The 21,255-nt window shown below is 39.7% G+C and overlaps 3 protein-coding genes across 3 annotated transcripts in view; 2 read left to right on the top strand and 1 right to left on the bottom strand.

Moving 5' to 3' along the window:
• The first annotated feature begins 319 nt into the window (after positions 1-319).
• Positions 320-14,189, top strand: LOC140943376 (uncharacterized). Its single transcript, XM_073392453.1, has 17 exons — positions 320-545; positions 1,003-1,308; positions 1,845-2,144; positions 2,547-2,843; positions 3,385-3,696; positions 4,363-4,791; positions 5,243-5,488; positions 6,007-6,128; positions 6,472-6,539; positions 7,062-7,222; positions 7,572-7,877; positions 8,855-9,160; positions 9,691-9,999; positions 11,012-11,317; positions 12,427-12,726; positions 13,163-13,462; positions 13,858-14,189. Exons 1-17 carry the CDS (start codon positions 320-322, stop codon positions 14,187-14,189), a joined length of 4,626 nt encoding a protein of 1,541 aa, XP_073248554.1.
• A 452-nt stretch (positions 14,190-14,641) lies between these two features.
• Positions 14,642-21,255, top strand: part of LOC140942954 (phosphatidylinositol phosphatase PTPRQ-like) — a 34,703-nt gene continuing 28,089 nt past the window's right edge. Inside the window, exons 1-7 of the mRNA XM_073391975.1 lie at positions 14,642-14,988; positions 15,971-16,270; positions 16,540-16,848; positions 17,498-17,794; positions 18,426-18,725; positions 19,294-19,602; positions 19,895-20,191. Coding sequence (XP_073248076.1) covers positions 14,883-14,988; positions 15,971-16,270; positions 16,540-16,848; positions 17,498-17,794; positions 18,426-18,725; positions 19,294-19,602; positions 19,895-20,191 — 1,918 coding nt within the window. The 5' untranslated portion in view covers positions 14,642-14,882. The remainder of the gene's footprint in view (positions 14,989-15,970; positions 16,271-16,539; positions 16,849-17,497; positions 17,795-18,425; positions 18,726-19,293; positions 19,603-19,894; positions 20,192-21,255) is intronic.
• The window catches only part of LOC140942973 (melanocyte-stimulating hormone receptor-like), a 1,510-nt gene continuing 661 nt past the window's right edge, over positions 20,407-21,255 (bottom strand). Inside the window, exon 1 of the mRNA XM_073391996.1 lies at positions 20,407-21,255. This exon is cut by the window's right edge and continues 661 nt beyond it. Coding sequence (XP_073248097.1) covers positions 20,873-21,255 — 383 coding nt within the window. The 3' untranslated portion in view covers positions 20,407-20,872.

A 21,255-nucleotide genomic window follows, 5' to 3' on the forward strand; every position in this document is an offset into this window, starting at 1 on the left:
ATATATTTGGCTACTTCCTTGACTCCGTTAGTTGTCCATGCATCTTGGGTTTTTTCATTATTTCAGATTCAAACAATTTATAACAGTAGCAGGAGCAACAACCAGCCCAGTGAAATAGACGTTGATCAATTTAGGTAAGTAATTTTAATTATTATTATTATTTTTAAAATACCAATTATGCGTCTCGTGTTTCCAAGCTTCTTCTGAGTGGCTAGATATCGGATGTAACTGCAGGCTCGTTCCCAGGGTACTATTCTACTCTCGTCCCCCTCTCGCTCCCGGGGGGGACGAGTAGGAGGGGACTCTAGGAACGGGGTTGATGTCACTGAAGCAGTGTCTGATGTTTGATATGTTACATAATAGAGTGGTTTTCAATCTTTCTAGAAGTGATGCTGGTCTTCAAGGAAAAGTACGGGCTGATGTGAAGATAACATTCTCTGGCAAGACAACCTGGAACGACACCTTAATTTTGCAGGACAGTTTAGAAAGAAGCAGGTTTCTGGAAAGTTATGCCAGTATAACAAATTGCTCAGCCGACGATGGATGTAAGTAGCAAACAAAGATTCCTATGATGTATACAATCCATGCAACGTGTAACAACATTGTTAACAACAATGTAATTTCTTATACGCGGTAAAACTCATTATTACTATACAATAGACCATTTCCGAGTTCCAAAAACCCTCACTTTCAAAACGAGGCTACGTGCAAACCTTGCTACGTGCAAAATTTTATTTGCATGAGAATAAATAATCATTTTCATATCAATAGCTTCGCAATTAGCCTCGCTTTGAAACAGAGGATTGGGGCAAGTCTGAAACAATTGAAGTCGCCGTGGTCATGCTGATTGGCAAAACCAAAAGCGTTTCCCCCTTCTGGGAAAGGAACTTTTCTTTTCATGCGAATTCTGTGAAGAAAAAAACTGTATAGTTTTTTGACCTAACATGGCCGCCTTGTCACGTGATTGTAAACGAAGAATAATTTTCATCCGTTTTTTTCCAGTTTTTTGCAGGGGGCTTGCAGTCATTACAAAAGGTATTTCATCAACCTCTAACTCAATAGGAATAGAGTTCAACCATGTTCTAGGAGTAGACGATAGCCCCGATTTAATGGGATATAAAGTACTGTACAAACAAACGGACAACGACGAATGGTGGCAAGAAATTGACAAAAGAGGTGGATGGTATCGACATCAGACAATCTCAAACTTGGCGCCATATACAAACTACTCTATTCGTGTCGCTCCGTACTCGTTCAAGGCCGGAGGATTAGCAGGACCCATACAAGTTAACGCAACGGCAGAAGGCGGTGAGGGAACCTTTTAAGATATCATAAAAGAGAAAATTTTTTGGTAATACGCTATTTACAGGCAGTCATTACAGCTTGGAGGGACTAGTAAGAAATCTGAAAACTTGGACCGATTACTTCGTGTCCATTAAACGAGTCATAACCAATGGACCCTACCTTTGTTAAAGTGTACTTGCTTCTTAGCCGAGAGACCCCCCTGCGTAACTAATTTAAGTGAGGCAACCTGGTTTCAGCGTTACTAAAATACGTCCTTGTAAACCTCTATCTTATCTAAAGAAATACCGTCAACCTATTGGTTAGGTACCAGAGTGATGTGCTGTAGTATACTGGATAAAAAACGGTTTGTGACCTTCTCTACAACCCTTTCTATCTAAACATAAATGTTTCGCCAAACAGTATGTAACAAATTTCACAAACCAACTGTTGGTCAGTTTTACTTTGTAGTTTTTGTTAATTACTGAAAAGTTAAGTTAGCAAAAATTCCTACAAAGGTAGTAGTATATGACGCGAATAAAAATCCTTTTCGCTCCTTTTAGTTCCGTCCCAGGCTCCCACTGATGTTCAGCTCTTCAACACAAGCTCCACCTCTTTAAAGGCCGTTTGGGGCCCAGTCCCCGAATGCTGTCGTCACGGTGTCATTCAGGGATATCACCTGACCTTAAAAACAAATGCGACCTCGGAAATTGCGCATAATGAAAACGTATCAGGAGGCCAATATGAATTGGAATTTTCGGGGCTGTTGAAAAGTTACTCCTACAGAGTCTCTGTTTTGGCTTTTACCAGCATGGGGATGGGTCCGTCTAGCGAGGAGGTGGTCGCCATGACAGAGGAAGATGGTAAGGGTTCTTAAAGTTACACACCTTAAAATGGAAAAAAGGATCGTAATTATTGAGAAATATGCTAGATAATACGTTATTATTGTTTGTTTATAATTGAGCTATGACAGAAAGATATAAAAGCACGAAAACAGAGAACAACTGTTTCACCCTGAAAGACAGGAGTGTTATAGAGATTACAAGGGAAGTAGGAGAATTGCAGGTTAACCTGGAACTAACAAGGTAACAAGATACCTATCAAGTACCACAGGGGAGACTTTGAAACACGTTTAAGGTAGATGCTTATTATATTAATTTTTTTGTTCCCATCAAAGTCCAGTTAAGTAAGCAATAATGCAACAGAGGTAGTTTGAGAAGCGAAAATTATAACTGATTTTAAAAATCCTTTTCTTTCCTTTTTAGTTCCGTCCCAGGCTCCCGCGGATGTGCAGCTCTTCAACACAAGCTCCACTTCTTTGAAGGCTGTCTGGGGCCCAGTCCCCGATTGTTGTCGCCACGGTATCATTCTCGGATATCGCCTGTTCTTGAAAAATAAGACTGGGGAAATTGCGGGGAATGAAACCATTGCAGGCGGTCAATATGAATTTGAATTTTCGTCGCTATTAAAAGGCTACCCCTACAACTTCTCTATTCTAGCTTTCACCAGTAAGGGCGACGGTAATTTAAGCCAGGAGGTGGTCGCCATGACAGAAGAAGAGGGTAAGTGGACTCAAGAATTAACCATACATAAACTAAAACTAAAGAAAAGCAATGTAATTATTAAAGGAATATTCCATATCCTCTGTACTAATTTACCGATAAGGAAACAACAGTTACATCCAAACTGCATAGGAGCATTTAATTTTTACTTGAAAATTAATGCACTCATTCTCCGTTTTCTTTCGAATTCCTTCGCAGTAACGTTAAATTTGATATACCTTTGGTTAGCTTTTAATATTAGGCAGGTCGCTGGAGTGAATATTGGAGAGATTGGGAATTGTCCTTTCGGCAAACGGCAAAAGTCAGATTGAAGTTGACAATTTCTCAAAGTCGGAGATGAACAGCTAAAAACTGTGCAAAATAATTCTTATTCCTGACTTGAAACTACTTATCTTTGTGTGGATGTAAAGAGCAGGAGTCGATATTCATGTAATACACACTGATCAGTTTGCCTTTCGGCGGCATCAGCATCGCTATCGCTAAAAGATGAACAAATAAGTAAGATACAACATCTGTAATAATAATTTTCATCTTTTATCAGCTCCTTCCCAGGCTCCTGTCAATTTGCAACTCTTCAAAACAAGCTGTACCTCACTGAAGGCTGTCTGGGGCCCAGTCCATGAATGTTGCCGTCACGGTATCATAGAATTTCGCCTGACCTTAAAGGACAACACCTCTGAGGCAATTGTAAGGAATGAGACAGGAGGCTTTGACATTGGCGGAGAATATGAATTTGAATTTTCAGCTCTGTTGAAAGGCTACGCCTACAGTTTATCTGTTTTAGCTTTTACTAGAAAAGGCGAGGGTCCTTCAAGCGAGCAAGTGTCTGCCGCGACAGAAGAGCAAGGGAAAGGTAAGATTGCTTCAACTTTTCAGTCACAGGCAAGAAAAGAAAATTTTGATAGCTTTTCTGCTTTCTTTCATCTACCTTTCTAGAAGTCCTTGAAATGAATGTAGTTCTTGATAAAATACTATACGAGACCTAGAATGATAAATATAGACTGTCGTAAAGAAATAGTCACGGTAGATCCTTACAAACCTACACCCGTCCCCGCCGTTACCTTCGAAAGGGTGTTTCATAGAAAAGTGAGAGAGATATTTTTTTTAAAATTGCAAAACCTGTGGGTGTGAGTTTGCTTGTCGAAGCCAAGAAAGAATTACTCAATATCATCTTGAGGGGAAAAACCTTTTCTGCATTTACCTTAGCCATTTTAATCTGTATACGCGATTTAAAGAACTAGTTTGTTTGATATCTGTTCAGTAAGATAACCGACCAACGATGTGTACGATCAATTGACACATACCCCATTTACATGGAGAAAAGTTATCCCAGTTTGAAGGGTCATCCAGCTACCGGAGCTTCCCTTGATTTCCTTGGCGGCCCGCCAGCCTACGTTTCATTCATTTCTTCACAACACGTGGCGAACTGTTTACATGGGAAAAAAAAGTTGGCTCGTCTAGTCGTCTTGGCTCCTTTATAGCTTAACTTTTCTCGCCTTTTTTTTTTGTTGCAATTTAGGAGACATAGGCTGTATTTTGTATAACGATGCTGACCATTACTGGAGCTTTGATCAATCGCAAATACCGCAGATTGCTGATCAGAGGACTGGGACCGAAATCACTCTGCACGGATTGCCAGAATCGAAAGACTCTCCAACAAGCAAGTCTCTCTATTTGACAGACACGACGTCAGTTGATCTTTTTGAGGTGACTGAATCCTCTTGTCTCTTCGATCCATCAGATTGCCCCACCGGTTTTTCAATAACAATGTTTATTAAATACCGACCAAGGGGATCGGACAGTGTCGACGGCTTCCAGATGTTCTTTGGCAACAACGATGGCATAAAACCGAACCAAGGAATTTCGATCTACTACAACGAGAGCACAAAGCATAAGGCTGTTAACGTGACTGTTTTTGGGAGTAGTGATTATTGTTTTAGAACGTTTGGTAAGTATAGTAGTAGTGTAATTGTTTATATTAGTCGAAAAAGTTTTATTCTAGCAAGACATGTGTGTTTTCTCTTATTGAGAAAATGAAAGACCGTCACTGGGCTATGATAAAATTTATTAAACTAGATTCTACAGAGGTGAGTACCCGGCTGCTTTAGGTGAATTAAACAGTTTTCTGGCTCTTAGTACTGTCATTAAAAAACAAAACAACAACAACAACAACAACAACAAGAAAAATGGTCAAAAACGTTGTTGGTTAAACTGCGAATCACAGACGAGAACCCTGCCGGCAGCACGAGATCATTTTATTCAAACTCATCGAAAGAAAATGGATTAACTGTTAAGCGCAAGGTATATGTACCGACTGTAATTGATTGGCTCGCTGTTAGGATAAGTTTTCGTTTAAGTAAGACGTTTTCCGCGGTCTCGCTCTTTTCTGTCTCTCATAGGTTTAGCTTTAAACTCCTGGACGCATATCCATGTTAAGTGGGAAAACCACAGAAACCTTAGTGTGTTTCTAGAAGGGGGAACAACCAGTGTTGGCCACGGCAAATGCGGAGCTGTAACCAGGCCCCTTAATACAAAGAAGATATACAGCCTTGGGAACGAGTTTTCCCCGACTGTTTACTACGACGATTTGGCCCTGTGGTTTACAGATATACCTGCTTTCGTCGAACCCTGGAATTATATCACAGGTAAGGAAGTCTCTTACCTTTTTCCCTTGTTTAACGTTACTCGTATGCCAACTGGAGTAGACTTGCCCCCATAATTCCCACTCTTTAATTTAGTTATTCGGGGAAAAATTTTTTAGCAAGTCTATAAGTAAGGTCGCGAGCGACTCGAGCGACAAAACAAAACCACCACAAAGAACTTTTTGAAGTCTATTATTGGACGAGATAAAAGCATTAGAAGATCTTATCACAATGCTGACCATGTTACAATGTTTTTCACTGAACAAAAGACTAAGAAACATATAACAACAACAAAACCAACAACACACGATTCGCTTTACTAAAAACTTTTACCGTCTAAAAGGAGTAATACATGTTGAGAAAGAGACTACGATGGTGACAAGGCCGACTACTGCAGGGACTACTGCCGTAATCAGGCACCTTTTGTTTACCATCTAAAGTACACTATTCTGGCATCGCTTTTGGCTTGTTGCTTAATTGCCGAGAGAATTTTAATAGAAAATATTTTACTCAATTTGCAGATCATGGCGGCTCAACCACGCTCTCACTAGAACTTAATCTTTTGGACGTAGCATGGCATACAAACCTGAGTGACAACGGGTCAGTGGAATTCCAAAACTTAAGAGACGAGTTCATCAATCAGGTAATGACACATCGTCAATGACAAAGATTTGTTGCAAAGATTTGTTTGATAGACTATGAGCAGTCTCTCTTTTTTCTTAGTCCGACGAGCGAAATACACGAGACATGAAAGTGATCACTAGCGTGATGGAAGGCGGGAGACGGGAGAGCTGCCGCCCTCGTTTCGCGCGTCTTGCGGCTTCACCGCTCGACGCTCGCACGCGCGTGCACTCTCCTTACTAAATCTGAAGAAAAGGAGAGACTGCTCGCAGTCTAGTAATTTTGAAGCAGTATGAGTATGAAACTGTATCTATACAACATTTTAGTTTAATTGTAGCATAAGACAACTTTCTTTTTTTTTTCAGATTCAAATAATTTATGCTGATAGCAGTAGCAGCAACCAACCGAGTGAAATAGACGTAGATTACTTTAGGTGAGTTAAAAAAAAAACATCCAGTTAGGGGTTTTAGGACACTACCTGTTTCTTCATTCCAAGAGGTCATATGAGTTTGCAACGTACCATTGAGTTTTCGGATTTTCAAATAAATTTTAACTAGTTCACAAGTCGTTTGATTGAATCGTTAGAGGTTTTCAACAAACTCAAAAGTGAACAATATGGTGCTCAAGGCTTTGTATTTTCTGTTAGTATCATAACATAAAATAAGTAACAGGTTTGTACACACATGTTACTAAGCTTTTTTACTCGTTTTAAACGGGATATTTCAAATTTAACGATAGAAAACAAGTGTAATGTCCCTGTATATTTTTATTTTCTGTAACTGAAAATTTTCATTGATAATCAATTCACTCTCGAAGGGATTACTATAAAGCCATTTTTCCTAGAACCGGTTGTTTTATCTTACCAGAACTTTGTTAAGATCTTTCTATGTTCAGTGGTGTAAATAACATACTAAATAAGGAGACAACGTGAGCGAGTGTCTTTTAATCTGTCTAGGGACAATCCTGATTCCCAGGGTACTGTACAGGCCGATGTGAGGATTAAATTCTCAGAAAAGACAACCTGGAAAGATGCCTTAATTTTACAGGACAGTTTAGAAAGGAATGGTTTTTTGGGAAGTAATGTAAACATAACAGATTGCTCAGCCGACGATGCGTGTAAGTAACTTAGAAGGGGAGCGTAATGGTTTAGGTGGTACTCTGATGTAACAATAGTAATCCCTGTGGAGTAGGCGTAACCTTTTCCAATATATGGTTGCCACTAAGTAATCACTTAGTGGTCCCCGTGAGGGACCATAGATTGATTACTTGTGATAGGTGCATCACGAATCTCAATCGATCACGGTGTGACCAATAGTCCTGTTCAGTTAATCGACGCCATTACCAGCAGTACGAATCAAAACATCGCGATCAAGATGCACGATCGTTAATATTAATTTATAATATCTTTAGTATCTTTAACTTTATCTTTATTTTTGTACCTTAAATGGTATATTTTTTCTCGTAGTTTATTGCAGTGGACTTCAAATCACTATAGAGGATTTTTCTGTAGAGCCCACCACCATAGCAATTACTTTCAACAATATTCCAGGACTATACCATAGTGTTGATTTCATGGGATATGCAATTCTGTTCAAAATGACAGACGCGGAGCAATGGTGGCAAGTTAGGTACAAGAGAGGAGGCTGGGGTCGAACTTATACATTTAAAGAGTTGAGGCCTTACGTCAACTACACCTTTCGTGTTTCTCCGTACGCATTGAAGGCTGGAGGATTAGCAGGGCCCCCACAGACAATCCAAACGAAAGAAGACAGTAAGTGATCTGTTTTTGGTAACCATGCATTCCTTTTTCAAAGCTCAAATAACCATAAAGAAAACCTGTATTGAACATCATGCAAAGGGTGTTGAGCATGAAAGACTGTCTGATCATGATAACATATCTATTTAGCCAGAGCTCAAAGTAAGCTCCAGTTTATGCATTTTAAATTTACTTCAGTCAAAGGACTGTAAACCATTGCAAAAAAAATCTACAAATCCAGACTTAACTTTAGGGAAGAATCATATGACTGAAAACATAAACTTGAGGCTGCGATCAATTGAAAGTTAATAACTGGTCAAAGGAAAACTTCAGATAAACACGTGACTTCGATGAGTTCGTAGCTGAGCCCGTGATGTGGTCATGCGACTCTGGTCAGCGGATACCCTGTTTTGACAGCTGTCAAAACAAAATTTACCATAATATGGATGTCTATCATCACGTTTAACACAGATTACAGGCTCTTACACTAGCTAGAAAGTTTCACATTGGTATCCCTGTGGTGCGGACGGACGGGCGGACTTACGGTAACGTGATTACCAAAATTTGTCGCATGGACAGATCACCAAATTTTCTGAGGTATGGGGCTCCACTTGTGCGCGCTTCGTGCGCACGTGGAGTTCTTGAGGGTATTCATGCATCATAAATATTTATGCCGTTATCATGGATTTTTCCCTTGTGATTGTGCGTTACATATTTCAATTACCATTGATGAACACTTTGTGTTTTAGATTTTCGGGGTGTTACTTTCAAATTGATGTAATTCTAGGAGCGGTGAATTTAATTATAAACATTGTAAAGGCGGATTTAATTTCTTAGCGAGTTTTAGAGTATGTTAGAGTATGTTGAACTTATTTTTATGTATGTTAGTATGTATTATATATGTGAGTATGTTATGTATGTTAGTATGTATTATGTACGTTAGTACATTATGAATGTTAGGATGTTAGAGTATGTTAACTTATTTTTTTTAGAGCCGTACGCAGGTCCCGGAATTCTAGAAGCCTATACCATTAACAGCACTTCCTTGTTTGTGAGATGGAACAAAGAAGGCATCCCTGAGGACAAATGGAACGGACTGCCGAGGTCATTCGCAATACATGGAGAAGGAACCAACTGTACGCGCTGGAAGATTCATGTCAAATATGTGTCTCTCAACGTTTCCTCATTCATTGTTACCAACTTGACAGGCTGGATAAAGTATAAAGTTAGAGTGAGTGGAGTAACAACACCAGGAATTGGACATGCCTCTGAGAAGATTGTCCGGACCAATGATTCAGGTACAACTGAGTTACAAGGATAGTGCCGGAGGCGAGTCATTGGCTTAAGTTTCTTCTCTGTAAGGGTGTATCTCGGCTGCAGTGGTTTTGTTCAACCTTTTTTAACCCCAGAGTCAGTTAAGAGGACTTGAAAAGGAGTTCATTCTTTTAACTCTCTTAACTGATTTTTTTTGGTGACCATTCTAATGAAAAACATTCGTCAACACTTTCACCAGTGCTATTGTTTGTTTTTCTATATTTTTCTTCATTTTCCAAACGTCCCGCCTCCCGTAACTTACAATCCCTATAACCCTTTCTCGATTGCCAAATATTAAGCACTGTGACGTAAATTCTCGCGCTTCCAACACTTGTAGAACTCCCAGCTCTTATCCTTTCGGACCTTTTCACTTCCGCTTCCCACACCTCTGGTCTCCTGGCCCCAAATCCCCGTCCTAGAGTCGAACATTAGAGGCAAACACTAACTGTGGGATCCCTGTGTGTAGATATACAACCTTGACACATTTATTTTTATGTATTTACTTTCCTTTCAGTTCCAAGTCAGGGTCCGGAAGAAATCAATGTGACGTATATTAATAACCACAGTCTGACGGTCACGTGGAGTGAAGTGCGTTATTGTTTTCAACATGGCATTGTCCTGTCATACGAAGTGCAGTTCCGTGATGTGGAAGGCAACGCCCCAGATTTATTGCACAACATAACTGTCCTAGCTGACGCTGAGAGAAGGCTTAACTTCACTAATCTGAAGATATATTGGTTATATGGTGTGCGTATCAGGGCCTTCACCCGACATGGTCCCGGAACACCGAGCCAAGAGGCTACGGGACGAACAGATGAATGGAGTATGTAACCATAAGGGAACAGAATGTCTTACGTCGTATAAGTTTTACTTGGCCCACTGCTTACTGCGCTTTTCAATACCGCGCGAACTCTGCCGGAATTTCAAAGGCTAAATTCACAACTGCGTTTTTCGCTCGTGTCAATCATAATTACAGTTATAAGCGACGAAGTGAACGAAACTTCAGGCACAGCAGACACAAAATAAATCGAAATCCACCAAACACAAATCACAAACCATGAACTTTAAAACTCGTTGAACTAAACTTCTGTTTTCTAGGAGATGATTGGCGGCTTCAAAGAACGCAAACGTTAGTAGAGTTCGCGTGTTATTGAAAACCACATTAACTTGTAGAATTTGCACTGTCAGTTGTCATTTTTGGTTGTTTCCGTATTCAATCACTTTTTTTTTACTCAAGATCTTTTAGGATCTGTTACATATGCACATTTAGTTAATCTCCGGCGTATCACAGCTATTTTAGACGTGGCTGACAAACACATATTCTCAGAGAGCCAGGGCAGCCAATCAGGACAAAGTATTCCAGGAAAAATAAGAAAAGGAGACCCTGTGGAACTTATTCTTACCAAACCAGTTCCAGAAGCATTTCAAATCCCCTCCTCTGATTGGTCAGTAAATATTTTTGGCCAATAAGATATGGTGTATTGAGAATCTCTTCTGTCCTGGTGCTCTTCCGTTCTTATAGTTTATTTTACTGCAGCGAATTAGCTGCCCCTGAGTCTCCGAAAATGGCAGAAACTTGAATTGACAAAAGAAGTTTATCGCACTACCAATTAAATAACAACATCACCGTCTTCAAATAAGTCATAAGAGAGGGCGGGATAAAAAACACCCTTCATTCTCCGTAATAATCGCTCTTCTTTCGTTACTGTCTATAATTGCTTCCTCAAAAAGTTGACTCCACTAAAAGGGAATGTCTGCAGAAAGTAGAAAATGAATAATTATAGTATATTGAATGCGCATCAGTGTCCTTAGCTTACACAGAAACTTGTTTGCAGTCCCTATTGTAGCTCCAACTAATGTCCAGGCCTCCGATCCGGAAACCACCAGCATAAAACTGTCTTGGTTTTTTGAAAACAATGTGCGCGACGTCCTCGGTATTTTGACGGGCTTCCGGATCTTCTATAAACTCTCCAGCAACAATTCTGCTCCTGAAAAAGTTCACGAAGTTGGAGCTGATGAGAGGGAAGCACAGATAACAGAACTAAATATCTACAGGTTTTACACGTTTTCCGTCGCTGCAAAGACAAGTAAAGGATATGGTAACATAAGTGCAAATGTTTCGTTGCGAACTTTGGGCACAGGTTAGTGGCTAAATATGTAAAGCGAAAATGATGAAAATAGCCTGGATGGGTACTTTCTCTAATGACCAACACACGGTGGCTCCGCCCCGAAAGTATAGATTTTTCAGGCCTTAGATTAGTGAAAAGGCAGTGATTTCACGAGTTGAATTATATTTAACAATTAATGATTGAGGCTGAGTATCTTATGAAGAATTATGGAGGTCGAGGAGGGTGTTATTGGCCGAGATCTCCATAATTCTTCATATGATACGAAAGCCGAATTCAATAATTGTTTTATTATTCAGTCAAAATAATTCCTAGTTTAAAAACATGGCTAAAACATGCTTACCTCCATCGATCCATCGATGTTAAGTTCATCTTCGATAGTGCAAGTTTAGGCTTGTCCAGCTCCGCAAATATTCTCCAAATAGCAGATGTCGCCCTTCGAGTTATCTTCTTGCTGTTCTTGCCATGTTTTTAGTTATTTTTTCGCCTAGTTCTTACTCTTGAAACGAGTGAAATATCCGCCATTTTTCAAGTTCACAACCAAAACAACTCAACCTCTTCCCCAGGTCTTCTCGGTTAACGGTGCCTTAACCTGCACGAACGCTGCATTTTTGACGTCATTTCCTCGTTAAACACAAAATTCTTCCAAATTTGGTCATCAGAAACTGTTTATGGTGGATTATGTGGTGCTTTTAGCCAATCAGAATCGGGGAAATATTTTGAATGAATAATAAAAAGGTTAAGAAGTAGCATTTTTAATGGTGGGTATACGAAAGAGTTGACGTTTTCGTAAAAAATGGTTTATTAAAAGGGTATAGGTTTGGAACAACTCTCGAAAAGACTTCCGGGACTGGTAATAGGAACAGGAAAAAAATTAGCCAATAGCTGACCAGTGCATCCCCAGTAACAATCCCAGAAACAATTGCGGGACGCCAGTTTTGGCTCCAGTCCGTACTCGTTCCTAAATTGGCGAATTGATATTTGGAACACAATGTTTCCACTTATGCTGCTAGATAACATTCAGATTTGAATATGTGAGTCTTCTGGTCAAAAGAGCAGCAGGTTCTTTTGCTCTGCTTTATGTTCAATAAATTATAAAGTGATTTATTTGTTGTTATTTCCAGCCCCAGGACATCCTCCTGTTCCAATTGAAATGTCAAACACAAGTTCCACCAGCCTTAACGTGACCTGGGGCGTGGTTCCACCAGCTTATCATCACGGTGAAGTCGCTGGGTATCATATATTTTTAATGGAGACTGGTAATCGTTGGGTTGATTTTGCTAGCAGGGCATTTTCACTGGGTGAAAATAGCACGGAATTTACGGGGCTCAACAAGTTCACCAGTTACACCGCATATGTTCGAGCATATTCACTTTTTGGTGAAGGACCTTTTGACATCGTCATCGCATTAACAGATGAAGACAGTTAGTATTACTCTTTCATAATAACATTCGACACTCTTTATAAGCAAACTTGCAAGAGCCAAAACTGAATGTAAGGCTGGCACTACGGCAAAGGACTGATTTATTATAGGCCAATATTTCGGCTAACAAAAGTAGCCTTCCTCCGGGCCAAATCTCTTTAATTAGAGATCCGGCAAGAGGAACCAGTCAGTTTTATTTACGCGTTGCGTGGACCTATGCATTCAAGTAGTTTTTCTTGCACGAGCCAGCCCTTGTATATTACAAACTGGTCACAAGAGCCTTTCATATTAGTCACTGTTTAAACGACGTTTCATGATGCTGGTTGCTTGTCCCTTACGACGAGCGACAACTTTTCTTTCTTGTTAACTTTATTTGATTAATAGACAGACTCTTGGCTGATCAGCATTATTGAGAAAATTCGTTCCACTCTGGTTAGTTCCTTCCCAGGCTCCCGCTGATGTAAAGTTATTCAACACAAGCTCCACGTCTTTAAAAGCTGTCTGGGATCCAGTCCCTGAATGTTGTCGTCACGGTATCATTCTCGGATATCGCCTGTTCCTGAAAGATAACACTTCTGCCTTGAGTGTGAGGAATGAAACTACAACAGCCAGTCAATATGAATTCGAGTTTTCCTCCCTGTTGAAATTCTACGCCTACAGCTTCTCTATTCTAGCTTTCACCATCAAGGGGGACGGTCCGTCAAGCGAGGAAGTGGTCGCCTTGACAGAAGAGGATGGTAAGGGTACTTTTGAACGATAACTTAAGTGTATAATGTATTCTAGAAGGAAACATCAGATGCATCTAAACAACCATTTTTGTTTAAGAATGTACAGTTGATGTTTGGTTTAAAGAATAAGTCAATTTAACTATAAGCATCTTAGGCTTGTTTCTTATTACTAACGGTACGTATTAATGTCGTAACTAGGGAAATACTTGAAACAGCATTCATGCAGATGTTTCAGGTCTCTTTGACAATGTCTTTTGTCATTTTGTTGACTATAATCATTAATCCTCTGGATTTGAACACTTGATGGCGAAAATGCTTTATTCGAGAATAGTTCAAGACATCGTTCATGAATTAGAGGCAATTATAAGGAAACTGCTAATGCCTCTTTACTTCTTGGTTCCCAGTTCCCATAACATCACCATTCAACGTATCTGGACAGAATACCAGTGCTTGGAGCTTGTTAGTAGAATGGCACTTTGACGATAACGTTCGTCACGTGCTCGGTGTCCTTCTCGGGTATCGCGTGTATTACCAAAACATAAACGACACTGCTGCATCATGGGAAAGTCAGTACGTTTGGGGTCCTCTAATACGTCAGACAGAAATTAGTGGCTTGGAGGAATACAGAGATTATAACATCACAATGACAGCATTCACTAGGATTGGGGAAGGTGTAAGATCGCCGTTTATTGTAACAAGAACTGACGAACACCGTAAGTTTTATAACTATAATTAGACACAAATTGAGATGACACTATTTCACCGACTTAACAAAAGAATATCTAGTCATTTAGAACTCTTCAGAATGCAACATTATTTTTATTGATTTCATGATCCAGCCTGGGCAACTTGCTTACTGAAATTTTTGCTCTTGCTTTTGCTTGGTTAGCGTGGGCTGGGGTAGTTGATTTCCTTTAATTTATTCGCTGCTTATTTTTATTTACTTTTAAACTGTCCGATATGAAGTGTCCAGTTACAAAAAAGGGACAAATGGTTGCCGCATTTCTACTCTAGTGTCAAAGGTTAGCGAGGTGGGAGACATATTCAATGCATTTTTTAAAAAAATGCGTTATGCGTTACGCTTAACGTTACGCTTTAGTACGTTATGCGTTACCTAATAGTAAACACTTTTCATTTATATTTTCAGCATGTTAAATTTCTAAAACTGAAAGATTGTTTCTGCTTTTCTCTTCTCTCCTTCTTGAAACCTTGGCTCTCTTTACGAAATATTTTCACAGTTCCCAGAGCTCCTCCTACTGACGTCACCGGAGTAAATACCAGCTCAACAAGCCTGCGCGTGAACTGGGGCGAGGTCCCCTTCGCAGACCAACTAGGAATTATCCGAGGATATAGAGTCTTATTGTGGAGAACCAATCAGAGTGAGCAGATCTTGCAGAACGTGACGGTTGCGTCACGCAACGTTAGCTTCATGGGACTGGAAAAGTACACTAATTACAGTATTCAAGTTTCAGCGTTTACCATAAAAGGAGAAGGAACCCAAAGCGAGCCGATAGTGGTGATAACTGACGAGGATGGTGAGTGACTTAGTCAGTAGCGATTAAGGTTCGTCACGACTCTAACGTACGGGCTTATCTAGCGAGTTTAGAATGTTGCAGCCCAACTAATGTTAAATAAACCTGTTTTTGCGGTAGAACATATTAACGCCGAGGACGTCATACCTTTTGTTTAATACGTTGGAATCTCATTAAAATAATGTCATGTTCTATTTTTCGGTGGTTTAGCCATTTGGACAGGTTTTTTTTAGATGTTTTAAGGTCGATGAATTTCTTAGCTTTTAGTCAACCAATCAAGAACCAAGACATTCATCCACTTCAAAATAACTAAATAACCTGCCCAACCGGTTTAACCACCTAAAAATAGCACATGACACCATGTTAACGAGATTTCACTGCATTTTATCCATGAGATAAAGACAAAGACGACGTTAATGTATTCATCCGTGAAAGCAGGCTAATTCGGTCCCTAACAAGAGGCTTTTCGATGATATATCTCCAGCGCTTTTAAAACCTCAGTGGCTACCCAAACATTTTAGGTTAATAGGCTATTTTACAGTTATGTATGGAACCGAGGCTGGAGTTAACCTTGTTTTGATACAAACCTTCCTGCTTTATCATGTAAATCAAGTTGTTCTTATGCTAACCAGTATTTTTCAAGGGCAATTTCCATAACAGAGCAAAGGAGGTTTGTATCAAAACAAGGTCACCGTCAGCCTCACATTCACTCGAAGGCTAGGGTGCTTAGTCCACAACTGCAAAATGGTCTATTTTTGAAATTTCTCCATTTTTATCACGTTCAAAGATATCCATGTGTTAGCACCTCCACAGCTCGTACTTTCGAAAGAAAAGCCTCTTGTCTTGCCCTCCTCTGCGGTAAGATTAAACATAAACAAGCATGATAAAACGTTCGGATAATATTATGTAACTGTCGATAGAAAGACAGGTGGCTGGTTAAGCTAATGTCAGTATAATTAAGAAATTTTTTTTTCACTCTGGTTAGTTCCGTCCCAGGGTCCCGCTGATGTGCAACTCTTCAACACAAGCTCCACTTCTTTGAAAGCTGTCTGGGGCCGAGTTCTCCAATGTTGTCGTCACGGTATCATTCGTGGATATCGCCTGTTCTTAAAGGACAACAGTTCAACGGCAATTGTGAGCAATGGAACTGTAACAGCTGGTCAATATGAATTCGAATTTCCATCACTTTTAAAATACTACGCCTACAGCGTTACTGTTCTAGCTTTCACTGTCAAGGGCGACGGTGCTTTAAGCAAGGATGTGGTCACCATGACAGATGAAGATGGTAAGGCTTCTTATCTTTCACAATCATTCTTTCTCAGCGTTCACCTGTTCTCTTGGGCCCTTTCTAAAAGGAAAACAGAGAAAACAGACCATTTAAAATGGCTGTCGCCTGTTCATCTGGACACTTAAAAGTCGTGTCTTCAATTAGTTTTTGTGTGCTAAATACAATGACAATTTCCCTATCTTTTTTTTACCAAATAAGTCTTTTGCCGTTTCCACTTTGTTTGGTTCAATCAGGATTCCAAACTTGTTAAATTCTCTTATTCATAGTTCCCATTACATCACCATTCAACGTATCTGGACAGAATACCAGTGCTTGGAGCTTGTTGGTAGAATGGGACTTTGATGATTACGTTCGTCACGTGCTTGGCGTCCTGCGCGGGTATCGCGTGTATTACCGAAACATAAACGACAGTGCTGCATCATGGAAAAGTCAGTACGTTTGGGGTCCTCTAATGCGTCAGACAGAAATTAGTGGCCTGGAGGAATACAGAGATTATAACATCACAATGACAGCATTCACTAGGATTGGGGAAGGTGTAAGATCGCCGTTTGTTGTAACAAGAACTGACGAACACAGTGAGTTTTTACAAATGTATTTAGTTCAGAAAAAAATTGAAATGAGAAGTGTCCGAGATAACGAAATAATTTGTAATCCGTTTGTGTCCCTTCAGTTTGTAGCTTTTTTTGCATTGTTTTTACAATCAAGTCCAATCTGAAGAATTTGTTCACTGAAATTTTTGTATTTGATTTTGATTGGTTAGAAAGAGCTTGGGTAATGTTCATGAACTGTTTAACTGTCCGATTTGATCTGTTCAATGATAAGCTGCTTGCAATTGGAAAAGTTATCCCTACAACTGTACCCTATTGATATTGATTAGCAAGGTGGGAGACACATTCTTTGCATTTTTAATAAATTACAATAAAGACTGTGGCATCCTCCTTCTTAAGATGTTACTTTTTTAACCAGTTCATGGTGAAATAAAGGCAGTTAAAAGCCTCAAAGATACGAGTAATATTGAAACGTTGACTAAAGAAACTCTCTGAGTAGGTACATGCAAAAGTTGCTACAGTCAAGCAGTGAAAATGTTGACTAGTATACCAGTTTCCCACGTCGCTAATCAATGACGCTTGGGTAGAGTAGACGGGTAGAAACCAGTCAAATTGTGTTACGTTTCTCGTCTCCTCTTCTTGTCATATTATCACTTTCTACGAAATTCTTTCACAGTTCCCAGAGCTCCACCCAGTGACGTCACCGGAATAAATACCAGTTCAACAAGCCTGCGCGTGAACTGGGGCGAGGTCCCCTTCTCGGACCAACTGGGAATCATCCGAGGATATAGAGTGTTATTGTGGAGAACCAATCAGAGTGAGCAGATCTTACAAAACGTGACGGTTGCATCACGCAACGTTAGTTTTATGGGACTGGAAAAATATACCAATTACAGTACTCAGGTTTCAGCATTTACGGTGAAAGGAGAAGGAAACAAAAGCGAGCCAATTGTGGTTATAACGGACGAGGATGGTGAGTCACTTAGAAGCGACTCCGGAAGGATTGTCAGTACCAAAGCTAACGGAACTGTCTGACCCTCAAGGCTAAGAACTTGGGAGTTTTGTGATCGTTAACTTATGATGTCAAAGGGAAGATATGTAGTGCTTGGTTCTTTAATGTGTATAATATAGGATCAAATGTGAAAAGGATATCCACAGAATCAGCTACTGTTAGTTCACACATTGCGGGTCACAAGGAGGATTGATTGCTGCAGTATTTTACTTTTTGAGTTAGATTTGCATACTAACTACTCTAGCAAGATTACAATGTTGCAGTCCACCTAATCCACTTTTACGTCAGGTTTTTCGATCCGTATGTCTCGCGGGCGCGGGTGCTTTTAAAACTTTACTCGTACCCGGAAGGTATGGGTTAAGTTTTGAAATTATTTCGTCATTATTATCTTTAAAAATATTCGTGTGTTAGCACCTCCGAGTTTGTACTTTTGAGAGAAAAGCTTCTCGTCTTCCCTTTTTCTAAGTTGTTAAACATTAAAAGTAACATGATAAAACGTTCGGATTATATTTTGTAGCCTTCGATAGACAGATAGTTGACTTGTGACGCTAGTGTCAGTATAATTAAGAAAAATTCTTTTCATTCCCGTTAGTTCCTTCCCAGGGTCCGGTTGATGTGCAGCTCTTCAACACAAGCTCCACGTCTTTGAAAGCTGTCTGGGGCCGAGTTCTCCAATGTTGTCGTCACGGTATCATTCGTGGATATCGCCTGTTCTTGAAGGACAACAGTTCTACGGTGATTGTGAGCAATGAAACTGTAACAGCTGGTCAATACGAATTTGAATTTCCATCACTTTTAAAATACTACGCCCACAGCGTTTCTGTTCTAGCTTTCACTGTCAAAGGCGACGGTGCTTTAAGCAAGGAAGTGGTTGCCATGACCGAGGAAGATGGTAAGGAAGTTGTTAATCTTTTATATTCAATTTTAGTTAGTAATAAATGAAATGTACAATTTACTCGAAGGACGCTTACTTATACCAGATAATAACAGAATCAGTATTGTTCTTACCCAGGGTCCTCTCTGTTTTTCCTAAGCACTGTATTGTCACTTACAGTAGTCCCAAGAGAAATTGAAAACAATGCTTATGCAAACTTTTGGAGGGAAAACAGAGAGTTTTATGGTTTTTTGAAAAAGGGCTTTTCGCTTTCAATAAATTTTGCTTAAGCAAATTCCCTTATTAATGCACAGAAAGACAAAGAGAGATAGCATTAACCGTCCTCATTTCGAGAAAAGGTTTTCTCTATCTGCATCTTTCCGATTGCTCAAATAAGGTGGCGGTCTTACTAAATACATAGGCTTTTTTCATTTAAAATATTGTCTGCTTTTAATCAGCTTGGCTTTTGTTTTGAATGGTTCCTATAGTAAAGCGAGTTTCAATCGTGTATTCTGTGCAAAAATATGAACTGAAACCCTCAAAGCTGTCAAACATCACCAGACATGTTTAATTCTCTGATTCGTAGTTCCCATTACATCACCATTCAACGTATCTGGACAGAACACCAGTGCTTGGAGCTTGTTAGTAGAATGGCACTTTGACGATAACGTTCGTCACGTGCTCGGTGTCCTCCTCGGGTATCGCGTGTATTACCGTAACATAAACGACAGTGTTGCATCATGGGAAAGTCAGTACGTTTGGGGTCCTCTAATGCGTCAGACAGAAATTAGTGGCCTGGAGGAATACAGAGATTATAACATCACAATGACAGCCTTCACTAGGATTGGGGAAGGTGTAACATCGCCGTTTGTTGTAACAAGAACCGACGAACACAGTAAGTTTTAACAGATTAGTGTAGACAATTCGAAGCAAAAATTAAAGGAACTTTATCCGCTACATAGGATAAAAGAACACGCTCTCGGCCAATAAGAACGCAGAAGTTCATTATCGGCAAATTATTAGCAAAGTGTTTAGCGAAATAACTTTGCAAGGTATAAGATGTGACGGTCTTTACATGTGTCTCACATGTTTAATTAGTAATACAAGTACACAGTAGATGGGTAATCAATCAATTAAAATGAAGATCTGTGAGTGAAGTAATTAACAATCCACTAACTCTTTTACAGTTCCCAGAGCTCCCCCCAGTGACGTCACTGGAATAAATACCAGTTCAACAAGCCTGCGCGTGAACTGGGGCGAGGTCCCCTTCTCAGACCAACTGGGTATCATCCGAGGATATAGAGTGTTATTGTGGAGAACCAATGACAGTGAGCACATCTTGCAGAACGTGACTGTGTTGTCACGCAACATCAGCTTCATGAGACTGGAAAAGTTTACTAATTACGGTATTCAAGTTTCAGCGTTTACCATAAAAGGAGAAGGAAACCAAAGCGAGGCAATAGTGGTGATAACTGGCGAGGATGGTGAGTCACGTAGCAATGAGTAAAGATAACACACTGGGTCGTCAATAAATAAATTTTTATAACCTAGATCCTCGTATCTTCTCGAACTTAATGTGGCGAGAGGTTGTTAGGATGAAGGAAACAGGAAGTTAAAAAAGTGTTTTCTCTCAGTGGGGAAAATTGACATATTTGTCAAAATTTTAATTAAAAACACGCTCAATACTTTTTGCATTCTTAATAAATTGTCCAATTTATTTTCTTCAACAAAGGCTTTGTCAGCGATTGTAGACTTATATAAGCCGACCAAAGTAGGAGGATAAATTTTAAAACCCAATCATAAGTTGTTAAATCTTGTTCATTTTTTCAGTATTTGTCATTATCTAAATCTTACAAAGCTTCCGCGTCCTTTGAACAGAGCGAAAATGTCGATGTTTAGTGGGTAGTAACGCACGCACCCGACTGTATTTTGCATTTGTACAATATGCCGTTCAAGGCAAGAATAGCCATTAATTCACTTAACGAAAGAGAATTATGAAGGAGGTTGAAAACGCGATTGCTAACAGAAATTTAATTACACAGAGTTCGGAAGCTAAGTGATTGTTCTGGCTTTGTGGCTTTACTTGGGAGCTCAACTCATGTACTCATATATGTCAGTTAAGTTTTTATTGCGCGCTTACTCTAAGCGGAATAATTGACCAAAATCTAATTTGGATTGGCTCCTGCTCTCTTCCCTGCTTGAGGATAAGGATTTAATGATGATGATGATGATGATAGATTTTGTCCCAAACAACAAAGTTGTCTTATTGTAATCTTCACCGCTTGCCTGACTTCTCTAATTTTTAAGCAGTAAAGAACGGGATTTAATGATGAGTTCAACATAATCAAAGTCAGGGCTACCTGCCTGGCAATATATAGAGATGAAGACAGTCCTGTTTTAGTCATAACAACTACAACGATGCCATACGGCAGATAACAAACAACTAAAGCCAGCTGCAGCCACAATGCATTATATACTGCTTTTTTGTATCGCGCTATGTTCAGGGGCGCTGTTGAGTTCGTTTTGTCATGAAAAAATCGATTTTGTA

Source organism: Porites lutea, chromosome 7 (genome assembly GCF_958299795.1).
Source record: "Porites lutea chromosome 7, jaPorLute2.1, whole genome shotgun sequence".
NCBI lineage: Eukaryota > Metazoa > Cnidaria > Anthozoa > Scleractinia > Poritidae > Porites > Porites lutea.

Excerpts from the sequence above, each read along its gene's own strand:
- LOC140943376 (XM_073392453.1), top strand. The coding sequence starts at position 320 with ATGTCACTGAAGCAGTGTCTGATGTTTGATATGTTACATAATAGAGTG. Across the intron at positions 6,129-6,471 it reads GAGACGAGTTCATCAATCAG|ATTCAAATAATTTATGCTGA; the intron begins GTAATGACACAT and ends TTTTTTTTTCAG. Across the intron at positions 10,000-11,011 it reads GGGACGAACAGATGAATGGA|TCCCTATTGTAGCTCCAACT; the intron begins GTATGTAACCAT and ends ACTTGTTTGCAG.